The sequence below is a fragment of the Sylvia atricapilla genome, unplaced genomic scaffold (assembly GCF_009819655.1).
Source record: "Sylvia atricapilla isolate bSylAtr1 unplaced genomic scaffold, bSylAtr1.pri scaffold_209_arrow_ctg1, whole genome shotgun sequence".
NCBI lineage: Eukaryota > Metazoa > Chordata > Aves > Passeriformes > Sylviidae > Sylvia > Sylvia atricapilla.
Window position 1 is genome coordinate 1 of NW_027077138.1, and position 21,643 is coordinate 21,643.

A 21,643-nucleotide genomic window follows, 5' to 3' on the forward strand; every position below is an offset into this window, starting at 1 on the left:
GCTCCGCTGCTCCCGGATTTGGGGGCCCCGGGGGGCTCCGGGGGGCTCGGGGCCACCATGAGTGAGGTGCTGGTGGTCAAGGAGGGCTGGCTGCACAAGAGGGGTGAGCCGGGGTTTGGGAGATTGGGGGGAAATGAGGGATTGAGTTTGGGATTTGGGAGGAAATGGGGCATTGGGATGGGGATTTGGGGGTTTGGGATGGGGATATGGGGATTTTGAGGGAAATGAAGGATGAGGATGGGGATTTGGGAGGAAATGGGGGATTCAGATGGGGATTTGGGGGGAAATGAAGGATTAGGATAGGGATTTGGGGGTTTGGGATGGGGATATGGGGATTTGGGGGGAAATGAAGGATGAGGATGGGGATTTGGGGGTTTGGGATGGGGATATGGGGATTTGGGGGGAAATGAGGGTTTGGGATGGGGATTTTGAGGGAAATGAAGGATGAGGATGGGGATTTGGGGGTTTGGGAGGAAATGGGGGATTCAGATGGGGATTTGGGGGGAAATGAGGATTTGGGATGGGGATTTGGGGGTTTGGGATGGGGATATGGGGATTTTGAGGGAAATGAAGGATGAGGATAGGGATTTGGGGGTTTGGGATGGGGATATGGGGATTTGGGGGGAAATGAAGGATGAGGATAGGGATTTGGGGGTTTGGGATGGGGATATGGGGATTTGGGGGGAAATGAAAGATGAGGATGGGGATTTGGGGCGCTGGGGGCAGCGGGGTGTGTCAGTGCGTTGGGAAGGGCGGAAACGATCCCGATGTCAGTCCCGATCCCAGGGATCCATCCCAAGATCCCGTGGATCCTGTGGTTATCCCAACACCCAGCCCCAGCCCCTTTAACCCTTTCACTCCCATGGATTCCCAGCCCCTTTAACCCTTTCACTGCCGCCCCAGGTGAGTACATCAAGACGTGGCGGCCTCGTTATTTCCTGCTCAAGAGCGACGGGTCCTTCATCGGCTACAAGGAGCGTCCTGAGAGCTCTGAGCACGGCCTGGCCCTGCCCCCCCTCAACAACTTCTCCGTGGCTGGTACGGGACGGGGCTCAGGGACCTGCATTCCCAATAAATCTCCTTTTTTCCCCAGCATTCCCCCCACTTTCCTGGCTTTTTCCTGATTTTCCCCAGGCTTTTCACAATTTTCTCATGATTTTCCTCGTTTTCCCAGTTTTTCTCAATGATTTTCCTCATTTTCCCTGGTTTTTCCTGATGATTTTTCCCAGTGATTTTCCTGTTTTTTCCAGTGATTTTCCCAGGTTTTTCCAATTATTTCCCTGATGGTTTTCCCAAAGATTTTCCTGATAATTTTCCCGCTAATTTTCCTGGTGGTTTTCCCAGTGGTTTTCCTGATAATTTTTCCAATTTTCGTGACAACTTTCCCGCTGATTTTCCTGATTTCCTTGATTATTTTCCTGATGATTTTCCCACTGATTTTCCCCGTGGTTTTCCCCATGATTTTTCTCATTTTTCTGATGATTTTTCCCAATTTTCCCGCTGACTTTCCTGCTGATTTTCCCACTGATTTTCCCCCTGATTTTCCTAGTTTTCCCCATAGTTTTCCCCATGATTTTCCCCATTTTCCCGCTGATTTTCCCCCAGAGTGCCAGCTGATGAGGACGGAGCGGCCGCGCCCCAACACCTTCGTCATCCGCTGCCTGCAGTGGACCACGGTCATCGAGAGAACCTTCCACGTGGACACGCCCGAGGAGCGGTGGGTGTGCCCAGGGACCCCAAATCCCCTGGAAATGAGACCCCAAATCCTCGGGGAGAGACCCCAAATCCCTTTGGGTGAGAGATCCCAAATCCCTTTGGGTGAGAGATCCCAAATCCCTTTGGAGGAGAGACCCCAAATCCCTTTGGGTGAGAGATCCCAAATCCCTTTGGGGGAGAGACCCCAAATCCCTTTGGGTGAGAGATCCCAAATCCCTTTGGAGGAGAGACCCAAAATCCCTGGGGAGAGACCCCAAATCCCCGAGGAGAGACCCCAAATCCCTTTGGGGGAGAGATCCCAAATCCCCGGGGAGAGACCCCAAATCTCCTGGAAATGAGATCCCAAATCTCCTGGAAATGAGATCCCACATCTCCTGGAAATGAGATCCCAAATCCCTTTGGAGTGAGAGATCCCAAATCCCCGGGGAGAGATCCCAAATCCCTTTGGGGGAGAGACCCCAAATCCCTTTGGGGGAGAGACCCCAAATCCCTTTGGGGGAGAGATCCCAAATCCCTTTGGGGGAGAGACCCCAAATCCCTTTGGGTGAGAGATCCCAAATCCCTTTGGAGGAGAGACCCAAAATCCCTGGGGAGAGACCCCAAATCCCCGAGGAGAGACCCCAAATCCCTTTGGGTGAGAGATCCCAAATCCCTGGGGAGAGACCCCAAATCCCCGAGGAGAGACCCCAAATCCCTTTGGGGGAGAGATCCCAAATCCCCGGGGAGAGACCCCAAATCCCTGGGGAGAGACCCCAAATCTCCTGGAAATGAGATCCCAAATCTCCTGGAAATGAGATCCCAAATCTCCTGGAAATGAGATCCCAAATCCCTTTGGAGTGAGAGATCCCAAATCCCCGGGGAGAGATCCCAAATCCCTTTGGGGGAGAGACCCCAAATCCCTTTGGGGGAGAGACCCCAAATCCCTTTGGGGGAGAGATCCCAAATCCCTTTGGGGGAGAGACCCCAAATCCCTTTGGGGGAGAGACCCAAAATCCCCGGGGAGAGACCCCAAATCCCCTGGAAATGAGATCCCAAATCCCTTTGGGGTGAGAGATCCCAAATCCCTTTGGGTGAGAGATCCCAAATCCCTTTGGGTGAGAGATCCCAAATCGCTCAGAACAAAGACCCCAAATCCCTCAGGGAAAAACCCCAAATCCCTCAGAGCAAAAACCCCAAATCCCCTGGAATTCAGACCCTGATCCCATTGGGGGATCCCTGTTTGGGGTCCCTGTTTGGGGTCCCGGGGTGGATCCCGATTTGGGATTCCCCATATCTGATCCCTGTTTGGGGTCCCGGGGCGGGTCAGGTGTGGGGGTCCCGGTGTGTGATCCCGGTGTGGGATCCCCGGGTGGATCCCGACCTCTCCCGCAGGGAGCAGTGGATCCAGGCCATCCAGGCCGTGGCCAATGGCCTCAAGAGCCGGGAGCTGGACACAGCCCAGTTCTCCCCCGGGGACCCCGAGGGGGACACTGGGGACAGCGCCGGGGACAGCGCCGGGGACGGCGGGAAGAGCCGCGCCAAGGCCGTGAGTGACACAGCAGCTCCCCGAAACACCCCGAGTCCCAAAGCATCTGCCAAAATCACACCAGGAACTGACAAAATCACACCAGGAACTGCCAAAAATTACACCATTAACTGCCAAAATTACACCAGAATCTGCCAAAAATTACACCAGGAACTGACAAAATTACACCAAAATCTGCCAAAATTACACCAGGAACTGACAAAATTACACCGAAATATGCCAAAAATTACACCAGGAACTGCCAAAATTACACCAGAATCTGCCAAAAATTACACCAGGAACTGACAAAATTGCACTGAAATCTGCCAAAATCACACCAGGAACTGACAAAATTGCACCAGAATCTGCCAAAATTACACCAGGAACTGACAAAATTGCACTGGAATCTGCCAAAATTGCACCAGAATCTGCCAAAATTACACCGAAATATGCCAAAAATTACACCAGGAACTGCAAAAATTACACCAAAATCTGCAAAAAACCACTCACCCCAAATCTGAAAAAAATTCCCTCAAAATACTCAAAAATCACCCCAAAAGCCTCCCCAGAATCCCAAAAACCTCCCCAAAATCCTCCCCCAAAAATCAAAAATAATCTCCCCAAAATCCAAAAAATCTCCCCAAAATCCCCAAAAAAACTCTGCAAAATCCCCCCAAAAATCAAAAAACATTTTCCCCAATATCTTCAAAAAATCTGCAAAATCCTTACAAAAGATCCCCCCTAATCCCCCCAAACCTAAAAAAAACCCCCAGAAAACCTGCAAAATGCCCCCAAATACCAAAAATCTTCCAAAGATCCCCCAAAAAAACCCCACCAAAATCCCCAAAGCTCTCCCAAAAATAATAATAAAAAAAACTCCCAAAAATCCAAAAAAAAATGCCCCAGAAATAAAAAAAAATCCCCTAAAATTGCCAAAAACTTTTTAAAAAATCCCAAAGAATCCCCCCAATTCCCCCCCAGACCATGAACGACTTTGATTACCTGAAGCTGCTGGGGAAGGGCACCTTTGGCAAGGTGATCCTGGTGCGGGAAAAGGCCTCGGGCCGTTACTACGCCATGAAGATCCTCAGGAAGGAGGTGATCATTGCCAAGGTGAGGAAAAAGGGGGTTTTGGGGTGAAAAATGGCATTTTTGGGGAGGTTGGGGTGAAAAAAGGGGATTTTGGGGTGAAAAATGGCATTTTTGGGGAGGTGATCATTGCCAAGGTGAGGGAAAAGGGGGTTTGGGGTGAAAAATGGCATTTTTGGGGAGGTTGGGGTGAAAAAAAGGGGATTTTGGGGTGAAAAATGGCATTTTTGGGGAGGATGGAGTGAAAAAAAGGGGATTTTGGGGTGAAAAATGGCATTTTTGGGGAGGTGATCATTGCCAAGGTGAGGGAAAAAGGGGATTTTGGGGTGAAAAGTGGCATTTTTGGGGGCAGGAAAGGGCACTTTGGGGGTCATAACGTTGAATTTTAGGATCCAGTCTGAGGTTTGGGGTAGAAAAGGGCATTTCTGGTGAAAGTTTTTTTGGGGAAAAAAATGCCATTTTAGGGTCTGATCTGGGCAGTTTGGGACCAAAAATCCCATTTCAGGGCCATAAAAGAGAATTTCGAGGTCTGATTGGGGCAGTTTGGGTCAGAAACCGCCGATTTTGGTGTGAGCCCTTTGGGACCCCGATGTCACCTCGTGTCCCCCCTTTAGGATGAGGTGGCCCACACGGTGACAGAGAGCAGAGTCCTGCAGAACAGCCGGCACCCCTTCCTGACTGTGCGTGGGGAAATGGGGAAAATGGGAATTCTGGGTGGGGGAGGCTGAGAAACTGGGAAAAAATGGGGGAAAACGGAGAAAAAACAGGAAAAATCGGGGAAAATGGGGTAAAAAAATGGGGAAAACCAGGAAAAAAACCAGGGGAAAAACCAGAGGAAAAACAGAAAAAATGGGGGGGGGGAATGGGGGGAAAAGTAGGGGAAATGGGGTAAAAAGAATGGGGAAAACTGGGGAAAAAAAAGAGAGAAATGTGGGAAAATCTGGAGAAAAAAAAAGGGAAAAGCCAGGGAAATCAGGACAGAGGGAAGCTGGAAAATCTGGGAATTCCACATGTGGAGGGATGAAGCTGAAAAACTGGGAAAAAAGGGGGAAAAAATGGAAAAACCCAGGAAAATCTGGACGGAGGGAGGCTGGAAATCTGGGGGAAATTCAGGGTAAAAAGGGAAAATCTGGGAATTCCAGACGGGGGGTGAGGCTGAAAAACTGGGAAAACACAGGGAAAAAGCAGGAATTCTGTACAGGGGAGAGGCTGGAAAACCAGGAAAAACCAAGAAAAACTGGGAAAACCCTGGAATTCCATCCCCAAATCCCAATTTTCCCTCGCTCAGGCGCTGAAATACGCCTTCCAAACCAACGACCGCCTCTGCTTCGTCATGGAGTACGCCAACGGCGGCGAGGTGGGGCTTCTAGATCCCCAAAAACGGAATTTTCCCGGGATTTGGGTCCTTTTTATCCCCAAAATTAAAAGTTTTCCCTGAGTTTGGGGGCGGATTTATCCCTTTTCCCTGGATTTGGGTGCTTTTTATCCCCCAAAATTAAGTTTTCCCTGGATTTGGAGTGGGTTTATCCCCTTTCCCTCATTTTCCCTGGATTTGGGTCCTTTTTATCCCCAAAATCAAAGTTTTCCCTGAATTTGGGGCGAGTTTATCCTCCTGTTTTTATTTTCCCCTGGATCTGGGAGGGTTTTATTTTTTTATCCCTTTTCCTTATTTTCCCTTGGATTTTGGGTGCCTTCACCCCTTTTCCCTCCCTTCCCCACAACCCGGGGGATCATTCCCAAGCATTTTTCCCACTTTTCCCCCATTTTTCCAGCTGTTTTTCCACCTGTCCCGGGAGCGCGTTTTCAGCGAGGACCGCGCCCGTTTCTACGGCGCCGAGATCGTCTCCGCCCTCGAGTACCTGCACTCGCGAGACGTCGTCTATCGCGACATCAAGGCACGACCTGGGGCTGGGAGTGCCGGGAATTCGGGGCTGGAGTTCCTGGGATTTTGGGACTGGAATTCCCACGATTTTGGGGCAAATTCCTGGGATTTTGGGGCTGGAATTCCTGGGATTGTGAGGCCAAATTTCTGGGATTCTGGGGTTGGAATTCCCGGGATTTTGGCTCGGGAATTCCTGCGATTTTGAGGCTGCAATCCCCGGGATTTGGGGACTGGAATTCCCGGGATTTTGGGACTGGAATTCCCACGATTTTGGGGCAAATTCCTGGGATTTTGGGGCTGGAATTTCCGGGATTGTGAGGCCAAATTTCTGGGATTCTGGGGTTGGAATTCCCGGGATTTTGGCTCGGGAATTCCTGCGATTTTGAGGCTGCAGTCCCCGGGATTTGGGGACTGGAATTCCCGGGATTTTGGGGCTGGAGTTCCCACCCTGATTCCCGAATTTTTTTGTTTTTCCCCCCAAAGCTGGAGAATCTGATGCTGGACAAGGACGGGCACATCAAGATCACGGATTTTGGGCTGTGCAAGGAGGGAGTGACAGATGGGACAACGATGAAAACCTTCTGTGGGACCCCCGAGTACCTGGCACCTGAGGTGGGGGGGCTGGAATTCCGGGAATTTCGGCATTTCCTGGGAAATAATCCCCAAAATTCCCATTCCCCCTTTCCTGGGCAGGTCCTGGCAGATCCTCAGAGCCGACTCCCAGGCCTTTGTCCCTGTTTAGGTCCTGGAAGACAACGACTACGGCCGTGCCGTGGACTGGTGGGGGCTGGGCGTGGTGATGTACGAGATGCTCTGCGGGCGCCTCCCCTTCTACAACCAGGACCACGAGCGCCTCTTCGAGCTGATCCTGCTGGAGGAGATCCGCTACCCGCGCTCCCTGGGGCCCGAGAGCAGGGCCCTGCTGGCTGGGCTGCTCAAAAAGGACCCCAAACAGAGGTGAGGCACACCTGGGCACACCTGGGCACACCTGGGACACACCCACACACACCTGGACACACCTGGGCACACCTGGGACACACACACACACACACCTGGGCACACCTGGGACACACCCACACACACCTGGACACACCTGGGCACACCTGGGACACACACACACACCTGGGCACACCTGGGACACACACACACACACCTGGGCACACCCACACACACCTGGGCACACCTGGGCACACCTGTGCTCACATGGTAACACCCCTGCTGACTCACCTGTGCTCACCTGTGCCCAGGTTGGGTGGTGGCCCAGGTGACGCCCGGGAGGTGATGGAGCATCGATTCTTCGCCGGCATCGACTGGCAGGACGTGGTGCAGAGGAAGGTGAGGAGGCCACGCCCCCTGCCCCGCCCCCTGCACAGGTGACTCCTCAGACACACCTGAGTGTCCCCTCCCCCCCCAGCTGGTGCCGCCCTTCCGGCCGCAGGTGACGTCAGAGGTGGACACGCGGTACTTTGATGAGGAGTTCACGGCCCAGAGCATCACCATCACCCCACCTGAGAGATGTGAGTTTACCTGTGCTCACCTGGCCTCACCTGGGCCTCACCTGACCTCTCTTCACCTGTCCCTGACCCTCTCCTGTCCATCACCCCACCTGAGAGATGTGAGCTCACCTGTGTCTCTCACCTGTCCTCCCTCACCCATCCCTTCCCTGTGCCCCCTGTCCCTCCCCTGTCCCTGTCTCACCTGTCCCTCACCTGTCCACCCCAGATGACCACCTGGACTCTCTGGAGCACGACCACCGGACGCATTTCCCGCAGTTCTCCTACTCGGCCAGCATCCGGGAGTGACCTGGCACACCTGGGGACACCTGGCACACCTGGGCACACCTGGGGACACCTGGCACACCTGTGTGTGCGTGTGTGTGTCCCACCTGGGGACTGCTGAAGACACCTGTGGGTGTGTCTGTTCTGGCTGGGGAGATTCCTGGGCACACCTGGACACACCTGGGACACCTCTGTGTGTGTGTGTGTGTGTGTGTGTGTCCCTCCCACCTGGGCTCACCTGTGCCTCTCCCCACACTCACCTGTCCCATCCAGGTGCCCTGACCCCGCCCCCCCAGGATTTTTGGGGCGGATTTTGCAGCTTTTGGAAAAACCCATGAGCGTGGCCTTGAACCCCCAGAGCTCCCAGTGCAAACCAGTTCAAACCAGTTCCATTTGTCCCAGTCCATCCCAGTTGGGAGAGGGCACAGGAGGGTTGGGACACCCTCAGTCTCCCCAGGACTCACCTGGAACCCTGCAAGGCTCACCTGTTACCCCTCCCCCACCCCTGGGACAGCTCTGGGACCCCTCCCCCACCACCAGCGTTGCCTCTGAGCCCCTCCCCCACCTCTTTTTTGGAGGGATGGGGCGGGAAATTGGGATTTGCCCAAATCCAGCGGAATTCACGGAAAAAAGCGGGGAGTGGGGGGCAGAAAGAAGGGAGCGTCGGCAGGGCAGCGTGGTACAAAAAATAAATAAAACTTTTGTGAGTTTATTTTTGTTGTTTTTCGCTTTTTTTGAGGGGGGGAATTTCGGGAAAGAACCTCGACCTCCCAATCTCTGGCATAACAACATGTTCCAAAAATCCCCGTCCCACCTGCCAAATTTTTGTCACCTTGTGTCCCTGGATCCATTGCTCTGCACTCGATTGCTCCTCGATCCATCGCTCAACGCTCGATTGGTTTTCGGTCGATTGCTCGGGGCTCGATTAGTCATCGATCGATTGCTCGGTATTCGATTGAGCTTCGATCGATTGCTCGGCATTCGATTGAGCTTCGATCGATTGCTCGGCGTTCGATTGCGCTTCGATCGCTTACTCGGCGCTCGATTGCTCTCCGATCAATTGCTCGGTATTCGATTGCTCTTCGATCGATTGCTCGGGGCTCGATTAGTCATGGATCGATTGCTCGGTGTTCGATTGAGCTTCGATCGATTACTCGGCGCTCGATTGCTCTCCGATCGATTGCTCGGTATTCGATTGCTCTTCGATCGATTGCTCGGTATGCGATTGCTCTTCGATCGATAACTCGGTGCTCGATTGCTCTCCGATCGATTGCTCGGTATTCGATTGCTCTTCGATCGATTGCTCGGTATGCGATTGCTCTGCGATCGATTGCTCGGCACTCGATTGCTTTTTTTCCGATCGATTACTCGGCGCTCGATTGCTCCCCGATCCATCGCTTGGCGCCCGATTATTCCCCCTGGTGCCCCACGATTTGACTGGCCGATCTCCTAGCCAATGGAAAGATGGGGCGGGTTCTGACCTGACCAATAAGAGCGCCCGGCGCCGCAAGGGGCGGGGCCTCGGCGGCGGCGCGAGGCAGCGGCGGGAGCCATGAAGTAAGGGGCAGGGGAGAGGGGCGGGAAAAGGAGGCATTTGAGGGGATTTGGGGGGGATTTGAGGGTTTTTTGGGGGAATTTCGAAGGTTTTTAGGGGTTTCCGGGCTGGGTTCGGGGCATTTGGGGGGTCCGGCGGTGGTTTGGGGGTTCCGGCAGTGCTGCCAGACCCGCTCAGTCCATCGCAGAGCTCCCGGTCCATCCCAGTTTGGGGATCTGGGGGGGGCAGATCCAGGTTCCCCATCCCTTCAGGATCCGGATCCGGCTGCTGTGGGACCCCCCGATCCTCCCAGACCCCCCTGAATCCCCCTCAAGTCCCTCGAGATCCACCCAGGGACGCACCAGATCCCGGGGATCCCCTCAGGCTGGTCATGGACGGGGCTGCTGGTGCTGTCCCAGTACCCCAGACAATCAAATCCCCCCAAATCCCCTCAAAATCCCCAAAATGTCCCCAAAATCCCCTCAAACCTCTCGGGATCCACTGGCGGCACCCACCAGATCCCCGTGGACCCCCGCAGGCTGAACGTGGACGGGCTGCTGGTGCTCTTCCCCTATGAGTTCATCTACCCCGAGCAGTTCTCCTACATGCTGGAGCTCAAGCGCACACTGGACGCCAAGGTGGGATCGGGGGGTGGATCCTGGGGGATCCTGAGGGATCCTGGGGGATCCTGAGAGATCTGGGACCCCCCAGGGCCACGGGGTGCTGGAGATGCCGTCGGGGACGGGGAAGACCGTGTCGCTGCTCTCCCTCATCATCGCCTACCAGCGGGTGAGCAGATCCTGGGGGCTCCTGGGGCGATCCTGGGGGATTGGGGGGGGTCCTGAGGGGTTCTGGTGGGTCCTGGTGAATTCCAGGGGTTCCTGGATGTTCCCGATGAGATCCCTTTCCCCCAGGCTCACCCCCTGGACGTCTCCAAGCTGATCTACTGCTCCCGCACCGTGCCCGAGATCGAGAAGGTCGGCAGGGATCCCCTGGGGGCTGGAGTGGATCCTGGGGCTGGATCCCCCTCAGGGCAGATCCCTGAGGACCCCCGGGATCCCCTCAGGTGGTGGAGGAGCTGCGGAAGCTTCTGGAATGTTACGAGCGGGACCTGGGGGAGCCGCTGCCCTTCCTGGGGCTGGCGCTGAGCTCCCGCAAGAACCTCTGCGTGCACCCCGAGGTCAGAGCCGGGATCCCGGGGGCTCTGGGGGGATCCCGGGGCTCTGGGGGGATCCCGGGGCTCTGGGGGGATCCCGGGGCTCTGGGGGGAGCTGGGGACAGTGGGGGAGGGCATGGGGGGCACAGAGATCCCAGAGGATCCCAGGGATCTGGTGCTGGGGAAGATCAGGGTTTCAGGAGTGGATCCCTCCTCCCCAGGACTCAGCCCTTTTTGGGGAGCCCGGGGGGGGTCCCGGGGCTGTCAGCGGATCCCAGCAGATCCCGGCGGATCCCCGCAGGTCTCAGCTCTCCGCTTTGGGAAGGAGATCGACAGCCGCTGCCTGGCGCTGACGGCCTCGTACCTGCGCGAGTCCCCCGAGGGGCCCCGGCCCAGCTGCGCCTTCTTCCAGGTGAGTCCGGGGGTCTGGGGGCTCCCAAAGGGTCTGGGGGCTCCCAAAGGGTCTGGGGGGGTCCCAAAGGGTCTGGGGCTCCCGAAGGGTCTGGGGTCCCCAAAGGGTCTGGGGGGTCCCAAAGGGTCTGGGGGGCTCCCAAAGGGTCTGGGGCTCCCAAAGGGTCTGGGGGGTCCCAGAGGGTCTGGGGCTCCCAAAGGGTCTGGGGCTCCCAAAGGGTCTGGGGGTCCCTGTTCCCCAGTGGATCCCCTGGGATCCCCAATTGGGCTCCTTGTTAATTTTTGCCATTCCCAGCCCCATTTTGGGGATGTTTTTTCCCCACTTTGAGCTGTTTCTCTGTATTTTTTAATGACTTTATATCAGTTTTTATGTTTCTACCCTATCTGGGGCTGGGTTTTTCTCAGTTTTTAGTGCCCCATTTTAGTGACCCCCCAGCCCCATTTGGAGCTGGTTTTGCCCCATTTTTGGCAGTCTCTTCCCCATTTGGGGCAGTTTTTGCCCATTTTTCGGTGTTCTCAGCCCGTTTCTCCCTCCCTGCAGGAGTTTGAGGCTCGGGGCCGGCAGAGCCCCCTCCCCTTCGGGGTTCACAACCTGGACGACCTCCGGACCCTCGGCCGCCAGCGCGGCTGCTGCCCCTATTTCCTGGCCCGCTCCTCGGTACCTGAATGGCCCCAAACACCCCCAAATCCTCCCCAAAATACCCCCAAATCCACCCCAAAATACCCCCAAATCCACCCCAAAATATCCCTCTAAATATCCCCAAAATCCACCCCAAAAGACCTCCAAATCCACCCCAAATTCCCTCCTTCTGCCCCTATTTCCTGGCTCGCTCCTCGGTACCTGAACAGCCCCAAAACACCCCAAATCCTCCCCAAAATCCTGCCCAAAATCCCCCCAAAATACCCCCAAAATACCCCCAAAATATCCCCAAAATCCACCCCAAAATCCTCCCCAAAATACCCCCAAATCCACCCCAAAGTATCCCCCTAAATATCCCCAAAATCCACCCCAAAAGACCCCCAAATCATCCCCAAATTCCCCCCTGCTGCCCCATTTCCTGGCTCGGTCCTCGGTACCTGAACAGCCCCAAAACACCCCAAAATCCTCCCCAAAATACCCTCAAATCCACCCCAAAAGACCCCCAAATCACCCCCAAATTCCCTCCTGCTGCCCCTATTTCCTGGCTCGGTCCTGGGTACCTGAACAGCCCCAAACACCCCAAAACCCACCCCAAAATCCTGCCCCAAATACCCCCAAAATACTCCCAAAATATCCCCAAAATCCACCCCAAAATCCTCCCCAAAATACCCCCAAATCCACCCCAAAGTATCCCCCTAAATATCCCCAAAATCCACCCCAAAAGACCCCCAAATCATCCCCAAATTCCCTCCTTCTGCCCCTTATTTCCTGGCTCAGTCCTCGGTACCTGAACAGCCCCAAAACACCCCAAACTAACCCCAAACCCCCCTGAGAGACCCCAAACTGACCCCAAACCCCCCTGGAGACCCCAAACTAACCCCAAACCCCCCAAACTCCGCAGCTGACCCACTCCAGCATGGTGGTGCACAGTTACCGTGACCTGCTGGACCCCAAAACTGCCCCAAATCCCCCCTGAGAGACCCCAAAACCCCTCTAGAGACCCCCAAATCCCCCTGGGGGACCCCAAAACCGCTCAGGTGACCCCGAACTCGGCAGCTGGCGCACGCCAACGTGGTGGTGTACAGTTACCATTACCTGCTGGACCCCAAGATCGCCGGGCTGGTGTCGGCTGAACTCGCCCGCTCCTCCGTCGTGGTGTTTGATGAGGCCCACAACATCGGTGAGAGCCCCGCGCCTGGGGGTCCTGGCCAAGAGTTTGGGGGTCCCTGGGGGTCCTGACACCCATTTGGGGGTCCTTGAGGGTCCTGGCACTGAGTTTGGGGGTCCCCGAGGGTCCTGACACTGAGTTTGGGGGTCCCTGGGGGTCCTGGGCATGAGTTTGGGGGTCCCTGGGGGTGCTGGCACCGAGTTTGGGGGTCCCCGAGGGCCCTGACCCCCCAGTTTGGGGGTCCCTGAGGGTCCTGACCCCCCATTTGGGGGTCCTTGAGGGTGCTGGCACCGAGTTTGGGGGTCCCTGAGGGTCCTGGGTATGAGTTTGGGGGTCCCCTGAGGGTCCTGACACTGAGTTTGGGGGTCCCTGCGGGTCCTGGCACCGAGTTTGGGGGTCCCTGCGGGTCCTGGCACCGAGTTTGGGGGTCCCTGCGGGTCCTGGCACCGAATTTGGGGGTCCCTGAGGGTCCTGGGCATGAGTTTGGGGGTCCCTGAGGGTCCTGACCCACCCATTTCGGGGTCCTTGAGGGTCCTGGGCACGAGTTTGGGGGTCCCCGAGGGCCCTGACCCCCCAGTTTGGGGGACCCTCAGGGTCCTGACTCCCCATTTGAGGGTCCCCCAGGGTCCTGATCCCCCATTTGGGGGTCCTTGAGGGTGCTGGCACTGAGTTTGGGGGTCCCTGAGGGTCCTGACACCCATTTGGGGGTCCCCTGAGGGTCCTGACCCCCCAATTTGAGGGGTCCCGAGGTCCTGACCCCCCAGTTTGGGGGTCCCTGAGGGTCCTGACCCACCCATTTGGGGGTCCTTGAGGGTGCTGGGCACGAGTTTGGGGGTCCCCGAGGGTCCTAAACCCCAATCTGAGGGTCCCTCATGGTTCTGACCCCCCATTTGGGAGTCCCCAAGGGCCCTGACCCCCCAGTTTGGGGGTCCCTGAGGGTCCTGACCCCCCATTTGAGGGTCCCCGAGGGTCCTGGGCACGAGTTTGGGGGACCCTCAAGGTCCTGACTCCCCATTTGAGGGTCCCCCAGGGTCCTGATCCGTCATTTGGGGGTCCTTGAGGGTGCTGGGCACGAGTTTGGGGGTCCCTGAGGGTCCTAAACCCCAATCTGAGGGTCCCTCATGGTTCTGACTCCCCATTTGGGGGTCCCCGAGGGCCCTGACCCCCCAGTTTGGAGGACCCTCAGGGTCCTGACTCCCCATTTGAGGGTTCCCCAGGGTCCTGACCCCTCATTTGGGGGTCCCCGAGGGCCCTGACCCCCCAGTTTGGGGGTCCCTGAGGGTCCTGACCCCCCATTTGAGGGTCCCCGAGGGTCCTGGGCACGAGTTTGGGGGTCCTTGAGGGTGCTGGCACTGAGTTTGGGGGTCCCTGAGGGTCCTAAACCCCAACCTGAGGGTCCCTCATGGTTCTGACCCCCCATTTGGGGGTCCCCGAGGGCTCTGACCCCCCAGTTTGGGGGTCCCGGGGTGCTGACCCCCACCTGGGGTGCAGACAACGTGTGTATCGAGGCCATGGGGGTGACCATCACCCGGCGGACCCTCGACCGCTGCCAGGCCAACGTGGGCACACTGCAGAGCCACGTGCAGAGGTCAGGGGGCCATAGGGGGTTTGGGGGTCCCTAAAAGGGGTTAGGGGGCCCTGAAAGGGCTTTGGGGGGGTCAAAATGGGGCTTAGGGGGGTCACAGAGCGGGTTGGGGGGTCACCAAGGGGGTTTGGGGGGTCACAGAGGGGTTTAGGGGGTCCTGAAAGGGGTTTGGGGGGGTCAAAACGGGCCTTGGGGGGGTCACAGAGGGGGTTGGGGGGTCACAATGGGGTTTGGGGAATTCAAAACAGGATTTGGGGGGACACAGAGGGGTTTAGGGGGTCCTGAAAGGGGTTTGGGAGGTCAAAACGGGCCTTGGGGGGGTCACAATGGGGTTTGGGGGATTCAAAACAGGGTTTGGGGGATCACCGAGGGGTTTTGGGGTGTCACAGAGGGGTTTAGGGGGTCCTGAAAGGGTTTAGGGGGTCCTGAAAGGGGTTTGGGGGGGCCTAAAGGGGGTTGGGTCTTCAAAATGGGAGTTTGGGGGGGTCACAAAGGGGGAGGTTGGGGGAAATTTTGGGGTTCCCGGGCTGGATTTTGAGGTCCCAGGGATGGTTTTGGGGTTTCAGGGATATTTTTGGGGTCTCAGGGATGGTTTTGGGGATCTCAGGGATATTTTTGGGGTCTCAGGGATATTTTTGGGGTCTCAGGGATATTTTTGGGGTCTCAGGGATATTTTGGGATCTCAGGGATATTTTTGGGGTCTCAGGGATAGTTTTGGGGTCTCAGGGATATTTTGGGGATCTCAGGGATATTTTTAGGGTCTCAGGGATGGTTTTTGGGGTCTCAGGGATATTTTTGGGGATCTCAGGGATATTTTTGGGATCTCAGGGATGGTTTTTGGGGTCTCAGGGATAGTTTTGGGGTCTCAGGGATGGTTTTGGGGTCTCAGAGGGGGTCTCAGGGATGGTTTTTGGGATCTTTTCAGGCTGAAGGAGAGCGACTCCCGCCGCCTGGCAGACGAGTACCGGGTCCAGGGATGGTTTTTGGGGTCTCAGGGATGGTTTTTGGGGTCTCAGGGATATTTTGGGGTCTCAGGGGGGGTCTCAGGGATATTTTTGGGGTCTCAGGGCTGGTTTTTGGGGTGGTTTCAGGCTGAAGGAGAGCGACTCCCGCCGCCTGGCAGACGAGTACCGGCGCCTGGTGCAGGGGCTGCGTGAGGCCGGCGCCGCCCGAGAGTCCGACCTGTTCCTGGCCAACCCCGTCCTGCCCGACGAGATCCTGCAGGGTACGGGCTCCACCGGGATCCACCGGGATCCACCGGGATCCACCGGGCTCCACTGGGGTCACAGGAACCCCAAAACCCCTCAGGATCCACCCCAAATCCCCAGGATCCTCACAAAGTCCCGGGGTTTGGGGTTTCCCTATGAAATCTGGGCTGATTTTTGTGATTTTGGGGTGTCCCTGACCCCATTTTTCCCCATTTTTCCCCATTTTCCCCGTTCCAGAGGCCATCCCGGGCAGTATCCGCACGGCTGAGCACTTTGTGGGGTTCCTGTGGATTTGGGGCTGGGTTTTGGGGTGTCCCTGACCCCGTTTTTCCCCATTCCAGAGGCCATCCCGGGCAGTATCCGCACAGCTGAGCACTTTGTGGGGTTCCCTATGAAATCTGGGCTGATTTTTGGGGTTTTGGGGTGTCCCTGACCCCGTTTTTCCCTATTCCAGAGGCCATCCCGGGCAGCATCCGCACGGCTGAGCACTTTGTGGGGTTCCCTATGAAATCTGGGTTGATTTTTGGGGTTTTGGGGTGTCCCTGACCCCATTTTTTCCCCATTTTTCCCCATTTTTCCCTATTCCAGAGGCCATCCCGGGCAGCATCCGCACGGCTGAGCACTTTGTGGGGTTCCTGCGGCGGCTGGTGGAGCACCTTCGGGCGCAGCTGAGGGGCCCCCGGGTGCAGCAGCTCAGCCCCCCGGCGTTCCTGCTGGAGCTCCGGGAGCGGGTCTGCATCGACCGCAAACCCCTCAGGTCAGGGACCCCAAAAAACGGGTTTGGGACCCCAAAAAACGGGTTTGGGACCCCAAAAAATGGGGTTTGGGACCCCCAAAAAGCCCCCTAAAGAGCCCCCCGGCGTTCCTGCTGGAGCTCCGGGAGCGGGTCTGCATCGACCGCAAACCCCTCAGGTCAGGGGAACCAAAAAACGGGGTTGGGACCCCAAAAAATGGGTTTGGGATTCCAAAAATGGGGTTTGGGACACCAAAAATGGGGTTTGGGACCCCAAAAATGGGGTTTGGGACCCCAAAATACGGGTTTGGGACCCCAAAAAAAGGGTTTGGGCCCCCCCAGAAAATAAGTTTGGGACCTCAAAGAGTGGGATCAGGAGTTTAAAAAAACCCCATTGGGGGCCTTAAAAACCTGAAAAATGGGTTTGGGACCCGTATAAACGGGTTTGGGACCCCAAAAATTTGGGTTGGGACCCCAAAAAACGGGTTTGGGACCCCCAAAAAGTGAGATCAGGAGTCAAAACCACCCCACTGGGAACCCTGAATGCCCCCCAAAAGTGAGATCTGCACCCCAGAAATGGGGTGGGGGCCTTCCTGGGGTGGTTTTGGGGGGTTTTGGGGTCCCTGAGATGGTTTTTTGGGGTGGTTTTTGGGGTTTTGGGGTCCCTGAGATGGTTTTTTGTGGTGGTTTTGGGGTTTTTGGGGTCCCTGAACCCCGAATTTCCTCTGCCCAGGTTCTGTGCTGAGTACTCTGTGCTCCACGCCTTCCCTATGGGGGGATTTGGGGGGGATTTGGGGGTCCCAGGGGTGGTTTTGGGGGGTTTTTGAGGTCCCTGAGATGATTTTTGAGGTCCTCGAGATGGTTTTTTGGGGTGGTTTTGGGGTTTTTGGGGTCCCTGAGCCCCGAATTCCCCCTGGGCAGGTTCTGTGCCGAGCGCCTGCACTCCCTGCTCCAAATCCCATGGGGGGATTTTGGGGTCCCCGGGATGGTTTTTGGGGTCCCAGGGGTGGTTTTTGGGGTTTTTGAGGTCCCTGAGATGGTTTTTTGGGGTGATTTTGGGGTTTTTGGGGTCCCTGAGCCCTGAATTCCCCCTGGGCAGGTTCTGTGCCGAGCGCCTGCACTCCCTGCTCCGGACCCTCGCCCTCCCCGACGTCGCCGATTTCTCCCCCATCACCCTCGTGGCCAATTTCGCCACCTTGGTCAGCACCTACAGCAAAGGTGGGGCCCCAGAACACCCCCAAAATCCCCCCAAAACTGCCCCCAAAATCCCCCCAAAACTGCCCCCAAAATCCCCCCAAAACTGCCCCCAAAACTTCCCCCAAAAAAACCCCAAAGCTATCCCAAAATAGCCCCTAAAAAACCCGAAAAAAATCACCCCAAAACTGCCCTAAAAACACTCCAAAACTGTCCCCAAAATTCCCCCCAAACCCCAAAAATCTCTTCCCCCAAATCCAAAAATCCCCCCAAAGCCCCAAAATCCCCCAAAAAATCTCCAAAATCCCCTCAAAACCCTAAAAACCCCCAAATCACCCCCCAAAATCCCCCCAAAAAACCCTCCAGAACTATCCCCAAAAATCCCCCCAAAACCCTCAAAATTTCCCCAAAAAAACCCCAAAATCCCCCCAAAATCCCCCCAGGTTTCACCATCATCATCGAGCCCTTTGACGATCGCACCCCGACCATCTCCAACCCCGTGCTGCACTTCAGGTGCGATTTTGGGGGGATTTTGGGGGGATTTTGGGGGGATTTTGGGGGGATTTGGGGGGTTTGGGAGGTTTTTTGGGAGGTTTTGTGGAGGATTTCTGGGGAATTTTGGGGTTTTGGGGGGGAATTTTGGGGTGGGTTTGGGATTTTTGGTGATTTGGGGAGGGGTGGAGTTTTTTTGGTGGGGGGTTTTGGGCAGGATTTTGGGGATTTGAGGGGATCTGAGGGGAAATTTGGGGGGATTTTGGGGTGGATTTGGGGCTGTTTTGTGTCTCTCCACCCTTTTTGTAGCTGCTGCTGAAGCTTCAGGGGGATTTTGGGAGGGGTTGAGACCCTCTGGGACCCCCAAAATCCCTCTGGGACCCCCAAAATCCCTCTGGGACCCCCAAAAACCCCTCTGGGACCCCCAAAATCCCTCTGGGACCCCCAAAAACCCCTCTGGGAACCCCCAAATTCCCCCCAGCTGCCTGGACGCCTCCATCGCCATCAGACCTGTGTTCGAGCGCTTCCAGTCTGTCATCGTCACCTCGGGGGTGAGGGACCCCCAAAACATCCCCCAAAATCCCCCAAAATGTCCCCAAAAATATCCCCCGAATACCCCAAAATATCCCCAAAATACCCCAAAATATCCCCAAAAATATCCCCTGAATACCCCCAAAATATCCCCCAAAATACCCCTCAAAATGTCCCCAAAATATGCCCCGAATATCCCAAAATATCCCCCAAATATCACCCAAAATATCCCCCAAATATCCTCAAAATATGCCCAAAATATCCCCAAAACATCCCCCAAAATACCCCAAAATATCCCCAAAAATATCCCTGAAATACTCCCAAAATATCCCCCAAAATATCCCTAAAATACCCCTCAAAATATCCCTCAAAATATCCCCCAAATATCACCCAAAATGTCCCAAAAATATCCCCAAAATATCCCCCAAATATCCCAAAAATATCCCCCAAAATATCCCCAAAATATCCCCAAACTGTCCCCAAAATATCCCCAAAATATCCCCAAAATACCCCAAAAAATCTCCAAAATACCCCTCGAAATGTCCCCAAAATATCCCTAAAATATCCCCCAAAATATCATCGAAGTACCCCCCAAAATATCCCCAAAAATATCTGAGACCCCCAAAATACTCCTGAGACCCCCCAAATCCCCCCAGGACCCCCCTAAAACGCCCTGAGACCCCCCAAATCCCCCTAAAACCCCCAAATCCCCCCAAACCCCCCTGACCCCCCCTCTCTCTGTCCCCCCCAGACTTTGTCCCCTCTGGAGTTTTACCCCAAAATCCTGGGCTTCCGCCCCGTTACCATGGCAACCTTCAGCATGACCCTGGCCAGGACCTGCCTCTGCCCCATGGTCAGGGGCTGGGGGGGTTTGGGGGGGTTTTGGGGGGTCCTGGGGGGATTTGGGGGGTCCTGGGGGGGATTTGGGGGAGTCCAGGGGGGGATTTGGGGGGTCCTGGGGGGATTTTGGGGATGTTTTAAGGGGTCCTGGGGGGGGATTTGGGGGGTTTTGGGGGGATTTGGGGGGTCCTGGGGGGTCCTGGGGGGTTCTGGGGGGTCCTGGGGGGGATTTGGGGGGTCCTGGGGGGATTTGGGGGGTTTTGGGGGGATTTGGGGGGTCCTGGGGGGATTTGGGGGGGGTTTTGGGGGAATTTGGGGGTCCTGGGGGGATTTTGGGGGGGCCGGGGGGGATTTGGGGGGTCTGGGGGGATTTGGGGGGTCCCAGGTATATTTTGGTGGGTCCCACTTGTATTTTGGGGCTCCCGGGAGGGTCCCAGGGATATTTTGGGGGGTCCCAGGGATATTTTAGGGGGTTCCAGGGTTATTTGGGGGGTCCCAGGTGTATTTTGGGGCTCCCAGGAGGGTCCCAGGTATATTTTGGGGGGTCCCAGGGATATTTTAGGGGGTCCCAGGGATATTTGGGGGGTCCCAGGTGTATTTTGGGGCTCCCAGGAGGGTCCCAGGGATATTTTGGGGGGTCCCAGGGATATTTTAGGGGGTTCCAGGGTTATTTGGGGGGTCCCAGGTGTATTTTGGGCTCCCGGGAGGGTCCCAGGTATATTTTGGGGCTCCCAGGGATATTTTGGGGGTCCCAGGGATATTTGAGGGTCCCAGGGTTATTTGGGGAGGGGTCTCAGGGTTATTTGGGGGTCCCAGGGATATTTTTGGGTGTCCCAGGGATATTTTGGGGGTCCCAGGTGTATTTTGGGGGTCCCAGGTGTATTTGGGGGTCCCAGGTGTATTTTGGGGGGCCCTGGGGGTCTCAGAGCCCCCCTTTTCCCCCCCAGATCGTGGGCAGGGGCAATGACCAGGTGGCCATGAGCTCCAAGTTCGAGACCCGCGAGGACATCGGTGGGGCTGGGGGCTTCTGGGGGGATTTGGGGGGGGATTTGGGGGCTTCTGGGGGGATTTGGGGTTTTTGGGGGGCTTTTGGGGGGATTTGGGGGGGGATTTGGGGTTTTGGGAGGGGAATTTGGGGGGGTTTGGGGGGTTTGGGGGGGGGATTTGGCAGGATTTGGGGGGAATTTGGGTTTTTTGGGGTGGATTTTGGGGGGATTTGGGGTTTTGTTAATGGGAATTCTGGGGGGATTTTGCGGGGTTTTTTTTTGTCTTTTTGGTTTTTTTGGGGGTTTTTTTTGTGGGAATTTTGGGTTTTTTCTTGAGGGATTTGGGGAATTTTGGGGGTTTTGGGTCTCTGGGCGATCTCGGGGAATTTTAGGGGGAATTTGGGGGCTTTTGGGGGGGTTTGGAGGCGATTTGGGGTTTTTTGGGGGGATTTGGGGGGGATTTGGGTTTTTTTGGGTGGGAATTTTGGGGGGATTTGGGGTATTTTTAATGGGAATTCTGGGGGGATTTTGCGGTTGGTTTTTTTTTTTTTTTTTTTGTGGGAATTTGGGTTTTTCTTGAGGGATTTGGGGGAATTTTGGGGGTTTTGGGGTCTCTGGGCGATGTCGGGGAATTTTAGGGGGAATTTTGGGGGATTTGGGAGTTTGTTTTTGTGGGGATTTTGGGGGTTTTTTTGTGGGGTTTTGGGGATTTTTTTGTGAGGATTTTGGGGCAAATTTTGGAGGAATTTTGTGGGGATTTTGGAGGGTTTCTTGTGAGGATTTGGGGTTTTTTTGTGGGGATTTTTGGGACTGTTTTGGTGGGGATTTTGGGAGTTTTTTTGTGGGGAATTTTGGGTTTTTTTCTGAGGATTTTTGGAGTTTTCTGTGGGGATTTTGGGTTTTTTTTGGTGGGGATTTTTGGGGCGAATTTTGTGGGGATTTTGGAGGGTTTTTTGTGAGGATTTGGGTGGGTTTTTGTGGGGATTTTGGGTTTTTTTGTGCGAATTTTGGGGTTTTTTTGTGAAGATTTTTGGAGTTTTTTGTGGGGATTTTGGGAGTTTTTTTGTGGGGTTTTTGGGGTTTTCTGTGAGGATTTTTGGAGTTTTTTGTGGGGATTTTGGGGTTTCTTTTGTGGGGATTTTTGGGGCTGTTTTGGTGGGGATTTTGGGAGTTTTTTTGTGGGGTTTTTTGGGGGT

The 21,643-nt window shown here is 55.6% G+C and overlaps 2 protein-coding genes and 1 long non-coding RNA gene across 3 annotated transcripts; 2 read left to right on the forward strand and 1 right to left on the reverse strand.

Moving 5' to 3' along the window:
- Nucleotides 1-6: 6 nt before the first annotated feature.
- Nucleotides 7-8,681, forward strand: LOC136374919 (RAC-beta serine/threonine-protein kinase-like). Its single transcript, XM_066340298.1, has 13 exons — nt 7-103; nt 904-1,038; nt 1,606-1,717; nt 3,088-3,241; nt 4,202-4,333; nt 4,924-4,989; nt 5,598-5,666; nt 6,082-6,204; nt 6,675-6,803; nt 6,934-7,148; nt 7,439-7,526; nt 7,606-7,708; nt 7,914-8,681. Exons 1-13 carry the CDS (start codon nt 58-60, stop codon nt 7,991-7,993), a joined length of 1,452 nt encoding a protein of 483 aa, XP_066196395.1. The 5' UTR covers nt 7-57; the 3' UTR covers nt 7,994-8,681.
- On the reverse strand, nt 7,128-7,398 carry LOC136374920 (uncharacterized). The gene is made up of 3 exons (XR_010746012.1): nt 7,314-7,398; nt 7,254-7,274; nt 7,128-7,200 (listed from the first exon to the last, which is right to left on the reverse strand). It is a non-coding gene; the product is annotated as an uncharacterized lncRNA (long non-coding RNA).
- An 814-nt stretch (nt 8,682-9,495) lies between the features above and the next one.
- Nucleotides 9,496-20,472, forward strand: ERCC2 (ERCC excision repair 2, TFIIH core complex helicase subunit; the record flags this gene model as incomplete). The annotated part of the gene is made up of 16 exons (XM_066340296.1): nt 9,496-9,526; nt 10,042-10,141; nt 10,215-10,292; nt 10,418-10,480; nt 10,570-10,683; nt 10,961-11,071; nt 11,612-11,728; nt 12,767-12,890; nt 14,370-14,466; nt 15,555-15,688; nt 16,260-16,428; nt 17,504-17,622; nt 18,042-18,111; nt 18,572-18,641; nt 19,373-19,474; nt 20,409-20,472. Coding segments are annotated over exons 1-16 (1,537 nt in total), but the record flags the coding sequence as incomplete, so codon positions are not given.
- Between the last annotated feature and the right edge of the window lie 1,171 nt (nt 20,473-21,643).